Raw genomic sequence first — 19,609 nt, forward strand, 5'->3', positions numbered from 1 at the left:
GCCTGCCCAGCGAAGGAGGAACTTGTGCCGTGATTGGTTCCGAATGCTGTACCTACATCCCTGATAGTTCGGACAATATTACTAACTTTGCTGATCATATTTGGAGGGAGGTTCAGAAATTGCATGAGACCTCGGGCGGGGGATGGTTGGATTGGCTACTTGGAGGGTCCTGGGGGTTTTACCTGATGCATGGATCGATAATACTTGTCGGAATTATAATTGTATGTTGTATAATCATTGGATGCCTAAATATATGTTGTAAAATGGCTATGGCTCGAATGATGTCAGTACATTCGGCCCGTAATCCGGACGACATCCCGGTAATGGTCACCAGCGAACAAGGTGGTGAAGAACGGGGTGTCACATATGATGATGTGTTTATATAAGTAATTTATGACTAAACATCGAAACAGGTTATATGCCCAGAGATGTTTAAAGCAGAGACGGGAAGGTGTCTGTCTGACCAAGATCCGAATTTGGTACAAGACAGCAACAGGGATATCCCTGGTCTGAAGAATTGTTGACACAATCCTTGACCAAAAGGAGGGATTGTTAAGGTTAAAATTGTACATGGAGAAGTTAAAATTAAGGGTTGTACATGGAGAAGTTAAAATTAAAGGTCTCTCTGTTTTAATTATGCTTGCAATAATGTAATTGGGATTCTGCAAAGATCTGGGGCAGCTTGCAATAATGTGATTGGAAGATTCTGCAAAGTTCTGATACAAAGATGCAACAAACTAACCGTTTACTGTTGAGACACCTGCTATTCTTGTAACTGAAAGCAAGGAGTTGTGGACATCAGTTATCGAATGTTTTCAGAGGAATGTGATTGGAAGCTAATTGTTGCTAGGGGGACCTAATTGGTCATGTATGTAACCCTTCAAGCTAATGAGGAACATGTATAACAAAGGCTAACTGCCGCTTAAAATTGAGAAGGTGCCTGCGAGCACTGCCGAGTGCCGGCTCTTCTCCCAAAAGCTTTTGCCAATAAATGGACTTGACTCAACTCTTTGGTGTGGACAGGTTATTACCCACTTCAAAGCCAAGTAGGCAAATGCCATTATCTGCACTGTTCCTCTAATTGGGTATCATCATATTTCAACATCATTCTTTTTACACTTTAAATGCAGGTCATTTATTTACATTAAATTAAAAAGCTTATTTATTTGCGCATTTATCAAAATTATGAAATGTTATACAGACAGCTCCATATTAATGCATTGCCTGGTGAGGGAGGTTCAATTGAGGAATTCAAGAAGATGATTATTTGAATAGTAACAATGTGCAAGGGTACAGGGAAAAAGCAGAACGGCATCAAGTCATGATGCTCATTTGGAGAGCCGGTACAGACACAACGATAGCACTGTGACTTCACAGCACCAAGGTCCCAGGTTCGATTCCCACTGGGTTACTGTCTGTGCAGAGTCTGCATGTTCTCCCAGTGTCTGCGTGGGTTTCCTCTGGGTGCTCCGGTTTCCTCACACAGTCCAAAGACGTGCAGGTTCGGTGGATTGGCCGTGCTAAATTGCCCTTAGTGACCAAAAGGGCTAGGAGGGGTTATGGGGATAGGGTGGAAATGAGGACTTAAGTGGGTCGGTGCAGACTCGGATGGGCCGAATGGCCTCCTTCTGCACTGTATGTTATATGTTCTAATGGCCTCGTTCTACAACGTAACAATTCTATGATTCAGCAGGGCCAGATAGAAGAGTAGCAGCAGAAACCACAAAGAAAACTAATTTATCAATGCGGGATTGGCTGAAATTGCAAGTTTTCAGACCACTACTGATATTCATTCAACCAATCCGAATGGTTAAGTTGAACAACCAAGAACATTTCTGTAAATTTGAAATAAAAGGCAAAGGATGCTAAAATACACAGAATAGTCCATAAAGAGAAAAAACAGGTTATGACCTCTCGGGTCTTTCATCACAACAAAGGTTAACACAATATTTGACCGAATAACATGCTTGATTATTCTGCTCTGAAGGATTTAACACATCCTGTGTGCCAAGACTTTTAATTATATAGAAAGGGGCCGATTCTGAAAAGTGTACAAATGCCTTTTAAAAATTGTTACTCTTGCTCTTTATTGTGACGAAAATGGTTGCTTGTAGAAAACGGAGTTATAGAACACACTTTACCCTAAACCATACCTTCGATTGATCGTCCGAGTCTAGCTTCCCTCCACCCTTTTCCTTCTTCCGCTTTGGTTTCTTTTTCTTCTTCTTTGCTCCCGTATCATCCCCTGGATTACTGCTTTAGAAAGAAAACCAGAACTGAGAAAAATGATACAGCTGGAAAGGGGAGGCTGAAAAAAGAGGCTTTAAATGAAAGAAAAACACAACCCAACTTTAGTTCCAGCACAAGGCACAGCTGGTAGTAGAAAATAGTCAGATCCTAATAACATTGCTGAACTGCATCAAATCCTGACCCCACAAAAAAAATTGATATAGATTGTTAAATTCTTTGCTCTATTTTCTAACTTAAAATTCAAGAGAATGTATACTAAAAGGAAAATGAAAGCAATGTGATTCCATTTTATTGATGATGATGTTATCGGATGAAGTTATAGGACCTATTCTTGGCTTCAATAATGAACAAGCAGTATCCTGCTGATGGGTTTCAGTGATATTGGGTTCATTTTGCTGTTTATTACCACAAAGCAACCTTTCTTCAGTCTCACTCCAATGGTGCACCTATTAAGAATCAGCTGGGAACTTTTGGGGTATATTATTGCATAAGCACTGTGTTATAAGAGTATGCAAATCCACAAATAAACTGCACGACATGTTTCAGTGCATTTCACTCCAGGCTGGCAACACGCATGTGGGATAAACTCTGGAATTTGGAGCTATACTGGAACAGACATTTTTGCGTTTCCCACTGCCGCTGTAGGTAAAGGCATTGGATTTGGCAGGCGTGTGCCAAATAAACTCAGAGCAAAAGAGTTGACAATGGTGGCACAATCAGTCTCTGTGCCCCTGGATCCTCACTTTAGATCACTGTCTTACAATCCCATCTTGGAAAATGTATTGCTGTGAGGATCAGAAAAAACGAGGCAGAGGTGCGGTTGTGATGTCCCTACAGTTGAATAGCCGAACACAGTATCTTAGCTCAAGCAGAAACGGGCACTTTTCACACCTGGGCTAATGGTAAGATTCTTGGTAGTGTGGATGAGCAGAGAGATCTCGGTGTCCATGTACATAGATCCCTGAAAGTTGCCACCCAGGTTGAGAGGGTTGTTAAGAAGGCGTACGGTGTGTTAGCTTTTATTGGTAGAGGGATTGAGTTTCGGAGCCATGAGGTCATGTTGCAGCTGTACAAAATTCTGGTGCGGCCGCATTTGGAGTATTGCGTGCAATTCTGGTCGCCGCATTATAGGAAGGATGTGGAAGCATTGGAAAGAGTGCAGAGGCGATTTACCAGAATGTTGCCTGGAATTGAAGGAAGATCTTATGAGGGAAGGCTGAGGGGCTTAAGGCTGTTTTCGTTACAGAGAAGAAGGCTAAGAGGTGACTTAACTGAGGCATACAAGATGATCAGAGGATTAGACAGGGTGGACAGTGAGAGCCTTTTTCCTTGGATGGTGATGTCTACCACGAGGGGACATAGCCTTAAATTGAGGGGTGATAGATATAGGACAGATGTTAGAGGTAGGTTCTTTACTCAGGGAGTAGTAAGGGCGTGGAATGCCCTGCCTGCAACAGTAGTGGACTCGCCAACATTAAGGGTATTTAAATGGTCATTGGATAAACATATGGATGATAAGGGAATAGCTTAGAGTGGGCTTTAAAGTGGTTGCACAGGTCGGCACAACATTGAGGGCCGAAGGGCCTGTACTGCGCTGTAATGTTCGATGTTCTATGTTCTGTCGGAACCAGGAAGCACCTTTAGGAAAGGAGGGAATAATTTGACATGAAAGAATTTGTAAATGTGAACATATTTATCCAACATCACCAGAATTGATGAGTTTCGGATCACCTTTTCAGTTTAAAATGTTGCTTTGTTACAGAAGTTAAGAGGCATCGAGATAATAGGTCAGAATTTAAAAAAAAAAATTGTGGTTTTTTTCAAACTGTAAGTAATAATTTACAGTGGGGAAGCACAGAGTGAGTGACCCAGGGACACAGTGTTAAGTCAGGAACTTGGTGCAAAGTGGGAATTCTGTGAGGAAGGTGCTACTTTTTATTCTTTGTGTTTTACCACTCACCAGTTACTGAAGGTGTTTATTTGTATTCAAGCCTCTCTCATTACTTTTACTGAATTAGCAACTAGTTAACTGAATAATAAATAAATAGTGTTAGAGGCAGAGCAGCATTACGTAGCAGTTAGTAGAATGCACTGCAGAACCAGACAACCACAACTGTCCCAAGTGTCCGCTGCTTAAGCTCAGAGTTGTTGAGGTGGGAGTCCAAGCTAAAAACATTGTGGGGGATCAGGTACTTTCTACCTATGGGAACGAGAACAAGGACTGTAGGGTAGATGAGCAAACTGACACGGGGAGAATCTGCGGATAGTGACCCGGGGCCGGGATCGAACCCAGGTCCTCGGCACCGTGAGGCAGCAGTGCTTATCACCACACCACCGTTAATTAGTAATGTCATAATAAAAGATCCATTGGAAAATAGAAATCATAACACAACTGAATTCCATATTAAGTTTGAAAGTGACAAACTTACGTCCCAAACAAGAATCTTAAATTTAAACTAATCTAAACAAATACATTGGGATGAGGGGACAGATGACTACAGCTGGTTGAGCAAATAGGCTAAAAGATATAGCAATAAACAGTGGGAACAATTCAAAAAAAGGTAAACAAAAATACATTATTCAAAAAAACAAAAACTCAACTAGAAAGACCCAATTATGATGATTTTTTTTGTTTCATATCTTCACACGTGCACTGCTTTCCCTTTTGGGAAATAGTGCAGAAGTGTTGGAAAGATTACCAATTTGTTGAAGTGAGTCATAAACACTCCTTCTGTGGCCAACAATACCTGGAATGGGTCTTGTATCAGGAATTTCTGACTTAGAGGCCTGGGCTTTACCTACTGAGCCATGGAACCTCCCACTAAGCAAGTTAAGGATAGGGTTAGGTTAAAATAAAAGATGCGTATAATGTTGTAAAGAATGAACCTAAAAACTGGGAATGTTTCAAAAACCAGCAAAGAGCCACATAACAGTTTATAAAAAGGGAAATAAATAGAACATGAGCATAAACTAGCCAGGAATATAAGAACACATTGCAAGACTTTGACAAGTATATAAAAAGTAGCTTAAGTAAACAGTAGTCCCTGCGATGGTAAATGGCAGAGACATTGAACAAACAAATATTTTGTGACCATCTTCACAGTAGAAGACACAAATTTGTAATAAAAACAGGTTAAATGGATGTGGAGAACAGGTAGGAAGAGGGATTTGAGACCAGGAAGAGATCATCCATGACCTGATTGAATGGCCGCTCGAAGGGTTGAATTGCCTACGTCTGCTCCTAATTCCTATCTCCCATGTCCCGAAGAGTTCTGGTAAAACCTAAAGGATTAGAATCTGAAATTCTAAGGATCTGAGAACCAACATGCTAGGGTTCGAGAATAAGTAATTAGAGATCGCTGGTTATGATTTAAATTTTTTTTTGAGATTCTAGTCCGAGTGGATTAGAAGTTTGCAAATGCAACATTCCAATTTTAAAATGAGGAAGAAAGGAAATAAGTACTTTCAGGCCAGTTAGCCTGACATCAGTCATCAGGAAACTGTTGGAATCTTAATGAATCTAGAAAATTATAATCAGACAGTGAACATGGTTTTAAGGAAGGGAAATAGTGTTTGACAAATTCATCACAGTTTGTTTGTGAGGTAATTAGTAAGGTAGGTAAAAGGGGAACCAGGAGATGTAGGCACGATAGCACAGCGGTTAGCACGGTTGCTTCACAGCACCAGGGTCCCAGGTTCGATTCCCGGCTTGGGTTGTTGTCTGTGCAGAGTTTGCACGTTCTCCCAGTGTCTGCGTGGGTTTCCTCCGGGTGCTCCGGTTTCCTCCCACAAGTCCCGAAAGATGTGCTGTTAGGTAATTTGGACATTATGAATTCTCCCTTATGTACCCGAACGAGCGCTAGAATGTGGCGACTGGGGGATTTTTACAGTAAGTTCATTTCAGTGTTAATGTAAGCCTACTTGTGACAATAAAGATTATGATTATTAAAGTATACTCTTATTTTCAAAAAGCATTCATTAAGGTGCCATACATATGGATTCATCAAGTTGGGGCAGTATTTTAGAATGGATACAGGATTCATGGACAGGCAGAAAGCCAAGAGCAAGGATAAACAGGGCATATTCAAGTTGGCAGACTGCGACTAGCGGAGCACTGCAAGGATCAGTGTTGGGGCCTCAGCTAATTTCAATCCATATTAATGACTTAGATGAAGATGCCAAGAGTTAAGTACCCATGTTTGCTAATGAGGAGGGCACAAAGAGGTTGCAAAGACATACAGACGGACAAGGCAAAGATGAATGCCCTCTATCTGATTTGAAGACAGGGTGGGGCCAACTTTCACCTGAGCCTCAATTAAGTCCAGGGTAGGAAGGCTTGTGGACAGCATTGAACCAGTGCAGCTGGTGCAGATACCATGCACGAAGCCCGAAAAGCAAACAATGACATGTTTACTTGTGGTCCCCAGGGTTCGCTCTTTGAGGGTCGGTGCAGACTCAATGGGCCGAATGGCCTCCGTCTGCACTTTAGGCATTTTATGGAGTTCAATATTTTCATTAGAGAGTACTTCTGTTCAAACGATATACAAATCGGTAACGTTGCACTTTTGAGGTCCTTCAATATAAAACAAACATACCATTAAGGTTAAGCACACAGTCAGAGGGGTTTTATCTGGTTACCAGCCCCTGAAGTACATTTGCTAAAAGGCCTAACAGGGATCTTCTCCCATTGCACCTTGGCGGTGGTTGCCCCAAGCTAGATGGCGTCCCTCAGTACGTAGTCCTGGACCTTGGAATATGCCAGCCTGCAATACTTGGTCAAGGACAATTCTTTGCACTAAAAGATCCACAAGTATGGCAGCATAGTGGTTAGCACAGTTGCTTCACAGCTCCAGGGTCCCAGGTTCTATTTCCGGCTTGGGTCACTGTCTGTGCGGAGTCTGCACGTTCTCCCAGTGTCTGCGTGGGTTTCCTCCGGTTTCCTCCCACAGTCCAAAGATGCGCAGGTTAAGTGGATTTGCTATGCGTCCAAAAAGATTGGGTAGGGTTACTGGGGTGTGGGCTTGGTAGGTGCTCTTTCCAAGGGATGGTGCAGACTCGATGGGCCGAATGGTATCCTTCTACACTGTAAATTCTATGATCCTAAAAGTTTCGGGTAGACCAGAGCACCTTTCACCAAGTTGATCCTCCAGCAACAGTTTATGTTTGTCTCGGTGTGCTCCCCTGGGAACGGCTGGTAGAGCACAGAACCTTGCATGAAAGAGCTGTTTGAGATGAACCTTGAGAAATACCACTGCATCTCTCTCCAGACCATCTTTGGAAAGGCACATTCTACAAGGTGGTGTGCAGCCATCTCATCCATCACCATCCACCCACAGGAGTGATAACAAATAGGTATCTATTGCGTGAAAACAAACTTAAATTAAACACAGAATTAACCACATTAGCACAAAGAAATAGCTTTACAGTTAAGTTACAGCAGTTCTCAAGTAAAAGAGAAAACCTTAACTTACTTCGTAAACCTGCCACTAAATTCCAATTAAGTAATCAATAACTTTATTCAACAACCAGGTTTCAACTTGGAGAGAACTTTTCAGGACCGAACTAAAACACCTCTGCTCATAGAAGAATCATAGAAGTTTACAGCATGGAAACAGGCCCTTCGGCCCAACCAGTCCATGCCGCCCAGTTTTTTACCATTAAGCTAGTCCCAGTTGCCCGCACTTGGCCCATAACCCTCTATACCCATCTTACCCATGTAACCATCTAAATGCTTTTTGAAAGACACAATTGTACCCGCTTCTACTACTACCTCTGGCAGCCCATTCCAGACACTCACTACCCTCTGAGTGAAGAAATTGCCCCTCTGGGCCCTTCTGAATCTCTCCCCTCTCACCTTAAACCTATGCCCTCTAGTTTTAGACTCCCCTACCTTTGGGAAAAGATGTTGACTATCTACCTTATCTATGCCCCTCATTATTTTATAGACCTCTATAAGATCACCCCTAAGCCTCCTACGCTCCAGGGAAAAAAGTCCCAGTCTATCCAGCCTCTCCTTATAACTCAAACCATCAAGTCCCGGCAACATCCTAGTAAATCTTTTCTGCACTGTTTCTAGTTTAATAATATCCTTTCTATAATAGGGTGACCAGAACTGCACACAGTATTCCAAGTGTGGCCGTACCAATGTCTTGTACAACTTCAACAAGACGTCCCAACTCCTATATTCAATGTTCTGACCAATGAAACCAAGCATGCCGAATGCCTTCTTCACCACCCTGTCCCCCTGCGACTCCACCTTCAAGGAGCTATGAACCTGTACTCCTAGATCTCTTTGTTCTATAACTCTCCCCAACGCCATACCATTAACTGAGTAGGTCCTGGCCTGATTCGATCTGCCAAAATGCATCACCTCACATTTATCTAAATTAAACTCCATCTGCCATTCGTCGGCCCACTGGCCTAATTGATCAAGATCCCGTTGCAATCCTAGATAACCTTCTTCACTATCCACTGTGCCACCAATCTTGGTGTCATCTGCAAACTTACTAACCATGCCTCCTAAATGCTCAGATGAGAGTTCCAGGACTAACTGCCTTTTCAGACAGACCTGGCTCCTCCCATTAACTACATCATCTGTGACAAAGTAAAAGGCATTATTTTGTCTTTCTTATAAGATTTGTTTGTTGACTTGTTTAGCCAGGACCCAACACAATAAATTATCTACACCCAAGGGTCCTTCAAAAATAAACAATATTCCATCAGCTATGCTTTCTGTAAACAAGTAAATGGTTCTCAAGATCTACTGGCAGAACACGTCGCCTGTAATCACAGCTTTAGCAATCATATGGTCTGTATGAATCTTAACCCCTCCCAGGTTTTAATAACATTACTGCCAAAAAATAAAATATAGATGACAATTTCTTACATTCATCACATGTCACAGAGATTGCAGGTGTGCATAAAGGATCTGATGGGGAGGGCCTTCTCACCACCAGCCAAGCTAGGTCTTGGTGCTAGTTTGACAGCTCTGGCAATGAAGCATTCTGCCAGATGACTTTAACAGTCTGCTCAGGGAACAATCCAACACGATCCATCATCTCCTTTTCCCAAAGAGCCTCTAGGACATTTTGTGCAGACCACTGCCTGATGGACTTGTGGTCAAAGGTGTTTCGCTGCATAAGGTTTTCCATGAGGGACAGGGGGTACAGCACTGTCCAACTACTTGGGAGCGTTCCACTTCAACGTGTCCAGACCCACCCTTTGCAACACTGGTTACAGGTAGAACCACAGAACAGAGTACGTAGTGACACTTGCATGTTTGCGTACCAAGGGGATCAATGCACAGCTTGATGCAGGATGAGGGCGGCGTTGGGTATGTTTCTCCTTGGATGCTGGATTTGTTTATTGTTACGTGTACCGGGGTACAGTGAAAAGCATTGTTCTGCGTGCAGCTCAGACAGATCATCCCATACATGAAAAGAAATACATAATAGGGCAAACATAAAATACACAATGTAAATACATAGACATCGGGTGAAGCATACAGGAGTGTAGTACTATTCGGTAGAGAAGATGTGTGAAGAGATCAGATCAGTCCATAAGAGGGTCGTTCAGGAGTCTGGTAACAGTGGTGAAGAAGCTGTTTTTGAATCTGTTGGTGCATGTTCTCAGACTTCTGTATCTCTTGCCCGATGGAAGAAGTTGTAAGAGTGAGTAAGTTTGGGGAGGCCGGTACGGGAATTGAACCCGCGCTGCTGGCATTGTTCTGCAGTACAAGCCAGCTGTTTAGCCCAGTGTGCTAAACCAGCCCCTACAATGGAAGTGTAAACAGAGGCTCTGCAATCAGGATGGACAGGGAGCCCTGGTCGACATTCGCCCTGAACACCTTCAGAATCTGGATGCATTCCATAACGTCATGGAATTCCTACAGTGCAGGAGGAAGCCATTTGGCCCATCAAGTCTGCACCAACCCTCTGAAAGAGCACCCTACCATGGTCCACTCACCCGTGCTATCTCCTAAACCCTACCTAAACTGCACATCCCTGGACATGAAGGGCCAATTTTAGCATGGCCAATCCACCTAACCGGTACATCTTTGGACTGTGGGAGGAAATTGGAGTGCCCGGAGGAAACCCATGCATACACGGGGAGAACGTACGAACTCCACACAGTCACCCAAGGCTGGAATTGAACCTGGATCTCCGGCGCTGTGATGCAGCAGTGCCAAGCACTGTGCCACATGTGATGATGAAGTATCCGCTGTTGGGGAAATTCTTCAGGCAGAAGATATCAGCAGCTGCGAATCCACAGCAATCAAACAGGACCCACTTCACAAAGTAGGTCCAGTCCACAGGTAAATCTTCTCCCGATGTCTTCACTGTCACCCTGACAATGTTCCGCACACATTGGCCTGGAGCTTGGGAGCTTACCGCAGCCATAGCTTGAATGTGGAGTCGTGCTGTACCAGTGTTAGGTCCAAACCAGTGGATAACTTGATTTAGTGAGTTTAGTTCTGTTGCACAATTGCATGTAAATAACAGCAAACACCATTAGCCGCGCCACTGTTTTGGAAGTGAATTATGGGCCGAGTTAAACTCATTCAATGTTTACAGTAATTTGTAGTGCAGTTCTTCTAAATTACCAAGAGTCCATTTTTGTCCTTAGTAAGAAGGCAAAGGTTTGAATTGCTGGGCTCCATCTCAGTGCTCTGTACGAACATTGAACATCATTGAATGATAATCAGCCTGAGTGACACTCCTTAGTCCTTCACTAAGCCACTATTTGGTGAACAGGGAATTCTGGAATCTCCCATTCTGCCATCCCGGAATCTCCCACCTCTGAACAGCAAGAACAAGAGCTACAACTTCCAGGAAACATGCTACCTATACACTCTGGGAGATTAGCTATCACCATGGTAATCAGGACCAACATGCAAACTCCCTTTTCCCCCTAGGTTGCCCAAATCAGTGCCAAGGAGATTAATATAACATTTCTGAAGATTCCAAGAAATCCAGAAGGCTTTGGCAATCCTACTTGGAATATGTCCCAGCCCACTGTCAGACAGTAGCACTTGCAGCTCTGAATTAGAAAGCCATGGGTTCAGTTTCCAGTCTGAGACTGGAGCACATGATCCAGGCTGACACTCTAAAGCAGCAGGAAGAAGATGTGCTGAAATAAAAACAGAAAATACTGGAAAAAACTCAACAGGTCTGGCAGTATCTGTGGAGAGAGAGAGAGAGAAACAGTTAACGTTTCGAGTCCGGATGACTCTTCTTCAGAGCTGCATTGGTAGAGGTTCTGTCTTTTGAAAGGGATATCAAAGCAAGGCGCCACATGCCTATTCAGGTGAATGCAACAATACCCAGGACTCAAATCGAAGAGTAAGAGGTTCGCCTAGTGTCTACCCTGGCCATCACTGACCTCTTAACACCAACAAATTATCTGACCATTTAGTCATCTGCTGTTTGCGAAACCATTCCCAGTTAGTTAATCCTGCCGTATTAACTCAGGTTACAGAGCAATTGTTAAGACAATATTTATAAAGCAGTGATATTATAGCAGGATACTCACATCTGTTGCCAACACACATATTGTGACTCTAGTGAAAAGGTTCATCCTCAATCGAACCACGTGGATGTTACAGTATAACCCTGTGGCAGTCACTGAGGTAAACACCTGTGCAATGGATTTCCAGCAGCCACTGCAGCTACTTAAGCCTCATTTCTGCTTTGAAATTACTTGACAGTAAACACAGATCAGCCAAATGTCTAGGTATCAAATAATAATTAGTCCGAACACTACTTACATGTTATCAGGTAGGAGGTTAAACACCTTAAATGGTCCATGGGGCGAAGGATTACTAATTGACCAGTATTTGTACAGCAAAATCATATGGTGCATCACATGGGAGGGAACAATAGCAGAGGAAAAGTAGAATGCATTCTGCACATTGTCTAGGGCGTGTCTGCGCAACTCCAACAGGAAACTCCACATGTCAGCATTGTATTCAATTTACAGACAATTCCAGAACACACACACACATCCTGCAATGTGCATTCAGTTACTACTGTTCAAATTGCTGAAATGCTCTAACTTTAGTGAAAAGTACATTGGACTGTTCAATTGAATGTAAAATGACAGAACGCACACTTCAGAATTCCAGTCAGTCATGGCATAATTGATAGCATTCTCATTTGAGTCACAAGACTGTAGGTTCAAATCCCACTCCAGCACAAAAATCGAGGCTGACACTCCATTGCAGCACCAAGGGAGCATTGCATCTTTCAGATGTGACATTAAAACGGGACCGTATCTACCTGCTCAGATTATGTAAAAGATCCCACGGCAGTATCTCAAAGTGCAAGAGAGCTCACCCCAGGATCCTGGCCAATATTTATCCCTCAATTAATATTTTAAAAAACCGACAATCTGGTCACTATCACAATTCTGTTTGTGTGTGTTTGCTGAAAAATTGGTTGAATTCAATAGAGAAATCAGAAGAAACCTCTTTAGAACATAGAACAGTACAGCACAGAACAGGCCCTTCGGCCCTCGATGTTGTGCCGAGCTTTGTCCGAAACAAAGGTCAAGCTATCCCACTCCCTGTCATTCTGGTGTGCTCCATGTGCCTATCCAATAACTGCTTGAAAGTTCCTCAAGTGTGTGACTCCACTATCACAGCAGGCAGTCTATTCCACACCTTAACCACTCTCTGAGTAAAGAATCTACCTCGTACATCCCTCCTATATCTCTCATCCTGAACCTTATAGTTATGCCCCCTTGTAACAGCTACATCCACCCAAGGAAATAGTCTCTGAACGTCCACTCTATCTATCCCCCTCATCATCTTATAAACCTCTATTAAGTCACCTCTCATCCTCCTCCGCTCCAAAGAGAAAAGCCTGAGCTCCCTCAACCTTTCCTCATAAGACCTACCCTCTAACCCAGGCAGCATCCTGGTAAATCTCCTTTGCACCCTTTCCAATGCTTCCATATCCTTCCTATAATGAGGTGACCAGAACTGCACACAATACTCCAAATGTGGTCTCACCAGGGTCCTGTACAGTTGCAGCATAACCGCACGGCTCTTAAACTCAAGCCCCCTGTTAATAAACGCTAACACACTATAAGCCTTCTTCACGGCTCTATCCACTTGAGTGGCAACCTTCAGAGATCTGTGGACATGAACCCCAAGATCTCTCTGTTCCTCCACATTCCTCAGAACCCTGCCGTTGACCCTGTAATCCACATTCAAATTTGTCCTCCCAAAATGAATCACCTCACACTTATCAGGGTTAAACTCCATCTGCCATTTTTGGCCCAGCTCTGCATCCTATCAATGTCTCTTTGCAGCCTACAACAGCCCTCCACCTCATCCACTACTCCACTAATCTTGTTGTCATCAGCAAATTTACTGAGCCACCCTTCATCCCCCTCCTCCAAGTCATTGATAAAAATCACAAATAGCAGAGGACCCAGCACTGATCCCTGTGATACACCGCTGGTAACTGGTCTCCAGTCTGAAAAATTTCCATCCACCACCACCCTCTGTCATCTATGTGACAGCCAGTTACTTATCCAATTGGTCAAATTTCCCTCTATCCCACACCTCCTTACTTTCTTCATGAGCCGACCATGGGGAACCTTATCAAATGCCTTACTGAAATCCATGTATACGACATCAACTGCTCTACCTTCATCTACACACTCAGTTACCTCCTCAAAGAATTCAATCAAATTTGTGAGGCAAGACCTACTCTTCACGAATCCGTGTTGACTATCCCGGGTTAAGCTGCATCTTTCCAAATGGTCATTAATCCTATCCCTCAGGACCTTTTCCATTAACTTACCGATCACCGAAGTAAGACTAAACGGCCTATAATTACCAGGGTCATTCCTATTCCCTTTCTTGAACAGAGGAACAACATTCCCACTCTCCTGTCCTCTGGCATTATCCCCATGGACAGTGAGGACCCAGAGATCAAAGCCAAAGGCTCTGCAAACTCTTCCCTTGCCTCCCAAAGAATCCTAGGATATATCCCATCAGGCCCAGGGGAATTGTCGACTCACATGTTTTTCAAAATTGCTCATACATCTTCCCTCAGAACATCTACCTCCTCCAGCCTACCCGCCTGTATCACATTCTCATCCTCAAAAACATAGCCCCTCTCCTTGGTGAACACTGAAGAAAAGTATTCATTCTACCGCCTCTCCTATGTCTTCTGACTCCATGCACAAGTTCCCACTACTGTCCTTGAGCGGCCCTAACCTCACCCTTTCTTTTATTTCTCACATAAGAGTAAAAAGCCTTGGGATCCGACCCGCCAAGGACTTCTCATGCCCCCTCCTAGCTCTCCTAAGCCTTTTACCCAGAGAGTGGTGAGAATGTGGAATTTGCTAGTCCAACATACAAAGTGAATAGTATAGATGCATTCAAGGGGAAGCTAGACAAGCTTATAAGGGAGAAAGGAACAGATGGGTTATGGAGGTGGCTCGAATGAAGCAAAAACACCAACATGGACTGGTTGTGTCGAATAGTCTGTTTTTGTGCTGTATATCTGGTATCATTCTATGTAGCCAATATTACAAGAGTGACCACACTTCAAAACCACTCTGCTGGATATAAAGCACACATCTGGGGGTTGTGAGACGCATTATAAAGAACAATACAGCACAGGAACAAGCCCTTCGGCCTCCAAGCCCGTGCCGACCATGCTGCCCGTCTAAACTAAAATCTTCTACACTTCCTGGGTCCGTATCCCTCTATTCATGTATATGTCAAGATGCTCCTTAAATGTCACTATCGTCCCTACATCCACCACCTCCTCCGGCAGCGAGTTCCAGGCACCCACTACCCTGTGTGTAAAATCCTTGCCTCGTCCATCTCCTCTAAACCTTGCCCCTCGCACCTTAAACCTATGCCCCCTAGTAACTGACCCCTCTACCCTGGGGAAAAGCCTCTAACTATCCACTCTGTCTATGCCCCTCATAATTTTGTAGACCTCTATCAGGTCGCCCCTCAACCTCCGTTGTTCCAGTGAGAACAAACCGACTTTATTCAACCGCTCCTCATCGCTAATGCCCTCCATACCAGGCAACATCCTAGTAAATCTCTTCTGCACCCTCTCTAAAGCCTCCACATCCTTCTGGTAGTGTGGCGGTCAGAATTGAACACTATACTCCAAGTGTGGCCTAACTAAGGTTCTATACAGCTGCAACATTTGCCAATTCTTATACTCAATGCCCCGGCCAATGAAGGCAAGCATGCCGTATGCCTTCTTGACTACCTTCTCCACCTGTGTTGCCCCTTTCAGTGACCTGTACACCTAGATCTCTCTGACTTTCAATACACTTGAGGGTTCAACCATTCACTGTATATTCCCTACCTGCATTAGACCTTCCAAAATGCATTACCTCACATTTGTCCGGATTAAACTCCATCTGCCATCTCTCCGCCAAAGTCTCCAAACGATCTAATGGCCTCATTCTGCGGTGTAATTATTCTCTGATTCGATGCTTACCTCACCCTGTGACCAGGGAACCCAAGGCCTTTTCTCATTTAATCTCTCCTGACTTGCACCCTATCAGAGCCCCTTCCTGTTTGCCAATGACCTTTCGTGACCTCTTCTAGCCCTCCTGACTCCTTTCTTAAGTTCCTTCCTACTTTCCTTATATTCCACACAGGCTTCGACTGTTCCCAGCCTTCTAGCCCTGACAAATGCCTCCTTTTTCTTTTTGACGAGGCCTACAATATCTCTCGTTATCCAAGGTTCCCGAAATTTGCCGTATTTATCCTTCTTCCGCACAGGAACATGCCGGTCCTGAATTACTTTCAACTGACATTTGAAAGCCTCCCACATGTCAGATGTTGATTTACCCTCAAACATCCTCCCCCAAGCTAGGTTCTTCAGTTCCCGCCTAATATTGTTATAATTAGCCTTTCCCCAATTTAGCACATTCACCCTAGGACCACTCTTATCCTGGTCCACAAGCACTTTAAAACTTACTGAATTGTGGTCACTGTTCCTGAAATGCTCCCCTACTGAAACTTCTACCACTTGGCCGGGCTCATTCCCCAATACCAGGTCCAGTACAGCTCCTTCCCTAGTTGGACTGTCTACATATTGTTTAAGAAGCCCTCCTGGATGCTCCTTACAAACTCGATATAAAAATGCAAATTTCTCTGTTTCCTTCATGGGTTGGAAAGTGATTTAGGACAACCTTAAATGATGACATGTCTGTTGCAAACGCAAGTTCTTACTTTATAGATTATATACGTGTGCAGCCAGACATGTGATCTCGCCTTGATGTACTTTCAAAGTAAGGGTGTCCAAGCTGCTGACATTTTGGACCACATTTTTAGGAACATGAAACCCGAGGGTCCACACATAGTTTAAATTGACATACTTCACATATTACTGATCCTAACACAAGATGGGGTTCTGATTTAAGATTTAAACACCACCACTAAAAACAACTATTTCCAGGTTACAAAAAAACCTACAAAATCCAGGTGCCAGTCTGTTGCTTTGGCTTCGAGAAATGGATAGCCAAGGTTTTGGTGCATTAACCTGCTTAAAATAAATGGAAAAATATATCAAACTGAATCAACAGAGAAGGACATTTTAGAAGCTAGTATTACATGGTTCACACTTCCCTGGGTGCCAGCCAATTTCTGCTATCACACTCGAGGGGCCACTTTCATTGTAAATGTGGTAAGTTACTCAGTTAAAAAAAGGACTGGAATGAAAGACCCCATCCCTACTTGTATCCCAGTGTTATACAGTGACGGTCACATCACCACTAGTACTGATCTCCAGTGTTATACAGCGACAGACCTGTTCCCACTAGTACTGATCCCCGGTGTTATACAGTGACAGACCATTCCCCACTAATACTGATCTCCAGTGTTATACAGTGACGGTCACATCGCCACTAGTACTGATCTCCAGTGTTATACAGCGACAGACCTGTTCCCACTAATACTGATCCCCAGTGTTACACAGAGACAGACCAGTCCCCACTGGAACTGTATCCCATGTTATACAACGACAGCCCAGATTCCACTAGTACTGAACCCCAGTGTTGTATAGCGACAGAACAGTTCTGACTAGTGCTGTATCCCTGTGTTATACAGCGACAGACCTGTTTCCACTAGTACTGAACCCCAGTGTTATACAGTGACAGACCAGTCCCCACTAGCACTGTACCGTTTTATTCAGCGACAGGCCCGTTTCCACCAGTACTGAACCCCAGTGTTACACTGACAAACTTCTCCCCACCAGTACTGTATCCCAATGTTATACAATAACAGACCAGTCCCCACTAGTACTACACCCCAGTGTTATACTGAGACAGATCCGTTCCCACCAGCATTGTACCCCTGTGTTATACTGACAGACCCGTTTCCACCAGTACTGTATCCCAGTGTTACACAGGGACAGACCTGTCCCTACTAGTACTATTCCCGTGTGTTATACAGCGACAGGGCAGTCCCCACTAGTACTGTACCCCAGTGTAATAGAGACAGACCTGTTCCCACCAGTACTGTACCCTGGTGTTATACAGAGACAGACCCATTCCCACCAGAAGTAATGCAGTGTTATAGTGACATACCAGTCCCAACTAGTACTGTACTACATTGTTATAGAGACAGACCCATTCCCATCAGTACTGTACTCCGATGTTATACAAAGACCATTCCCAACAGAAGTAACGCAGTGTTATAGTGACAGACCTGTCCCCACAAGTACCGTCTTGGATATACAGCTCAGAAAACGCCCTTCAGCCCATCGAGTTTATGTTGGACAAAAACAATCTAACAATTCTTTTTTTTTCAATTTAGAGTACCCAATCTTTTTTTCCCAATTAAGGGGCAATTGAGCGTGGACAATCCACCTAACCTGCACATATTTGGGTTGTGGGGGTGAAACCCACGCAGACATGGGGAGAATGTGCAAACTCCACACGGACAGTGACCCAGGACTGGGATTCAAACCCGGGTCCTCAGCACCGCAGTCCAGTGCTAACCACTGCACCACATGCCGCCCCTCCACCTAACTATTCTAATACCATAGCTTTGTATATGCCTTGGGATCACAAGTGCACATCTAAATACTTCTTAAATGTTATGAGGGTCTCTGCCTCCACCACCCTTTCAGACAGCGAGTTCCAAACTCCCACCTCTCGCAGGGTAAAAAAGTTTTTCCTCACATCCCCTCTAATTCTGGTCGCCACACTACCAGAAGGATGTGGAGGCTTTAGAGAGGGTGCAGAAGAGATTTACCAGAATGTTGCCTGGTATGGAGGGCATAAGCTATGAGGAGCGGTTGAATAAACTCGGTTTGTTCTCACTGGAACGAAGGAGGTTGAGGGGCGACCTGATAGAGGTATACAAAATTATGAGGGGCATAGACAGAGTGGATAGTCAGAGGCTTTTCCCCAGGGTAGAGGGGTTAATTACTAGGGGGCATAGGTTTAAGGTGAGAGGGGCAAGGTTTAGAGTAGATGTACGAGGCAGGTTTTTTACGCAGAGGGTAGTGGGTACCTGGAACTCGCTACCGGAGGAGGTAGTGGAAGCAGGGACGATAGGGACATTTAAGGGGCATCTTGATAAATATATGAATAGGATGGGAATAGAAGGATACGGACCCAGGAAGTGTAGAAGATTGTAGTTTAGTCGGGCAGTATGGTCAGCACGGGCTTGGAGGGCCGAAGGGCCTGTTCCTGTGCTGTACATTTCTTTGTTCTTTGTTGTTCTAAACCTCCTGCCCCTTACCTTAAACCTATGCCCCCTGGTCATTGATCCCGCTACTAAGGGGAAACGTTTCTTCCTGGCAACTCTATCTCTGTCCTTTATAATTTTGTACATTTCAATCTTGACCCCCCCCCCCCTCAGTCTCCTCTGCTCCAGGGAAAACAATCCAAGTCTATCCAATCTCTCTTCAAACTCTCCAGCCGTGGCAAAATCCTGGTACATCTCCTCTGCACCCTTTCCAGTGCTATCACAGCCCACCCATGTGAATTCCAGAACTGCACACAATACTCTAGCTGTGGCCTAACCAACGTTTTATACACATCTAACACAACCTCCCTGCTCTCAAACACTTGTGCCTCGGCTAATAAAGGCAAGTATACCATATGCCTTCTTAACCACTGTATCCACCTGCTCTGTCACCTTAAGTGACCTGTGTACATGCACACCAAGGTTCCTCTGATCCTCGGTGCTTCCCAGGGTCCTGCCATTTATCAAGTATTCCTTTGCCTTGCTTGTCCTGCCCAAGTGCATCACTTCACACTAATCCAGGTTGAATTCCATTTGCCAGTGATCAACCAATTTGACCAGCCCGTCTATAGCCTCCTGTAATTGAAGGCTATCCTTCATCTTTATTTGTGTCAT

General features: G+C 44.1%; 1 protein-coding gene across 3 annotated transcripts in view; it reads right to left on the reverse strand.

Moving 5' to 3' along the window:
- LOC140398338 (glycylpeptide N-tetradecanoyltransferase 1-like) overlaps nucleotides 1–19,609 on the reverse strand; it is a 128,859-nt gene that overhangs the window by 81,746 nt on the left and 27,504 nt on the right. For 2 of the 3 annotated variants that reach the window (XM_072486921.1, XM_072486919.1), the window contains exon 2: nucleotides 2,154–2,256. In XM_072486921.1, the coding sequence (XP_072343022.1) occupies nucleotides 2,154–2,256 (103 nt within the window). The remainder of the gene's footprint in view (nucleotides 1–2,153; nucleotides 2,257–19,609) is intronic. The other variant, XM_072486920.1, reaches the window with a different exon arrangement.

Source organism: Scyliorhinus torazame, chromosome 21, assembly GCF_047496885.1.
Source record: "Scyliorhinus torazame isolate Kashiwa2021f chromosome 21, sScyTor2.1, whole genome shotgun sequence".
NCBI classification, from domain to species: Eukaryota; Metazoa; Chordata; class Chondrichthyes; order Carcharhiniformes; family Scyliorhinidae; genus Scyliorhinus; species Scyliorhinus torazame.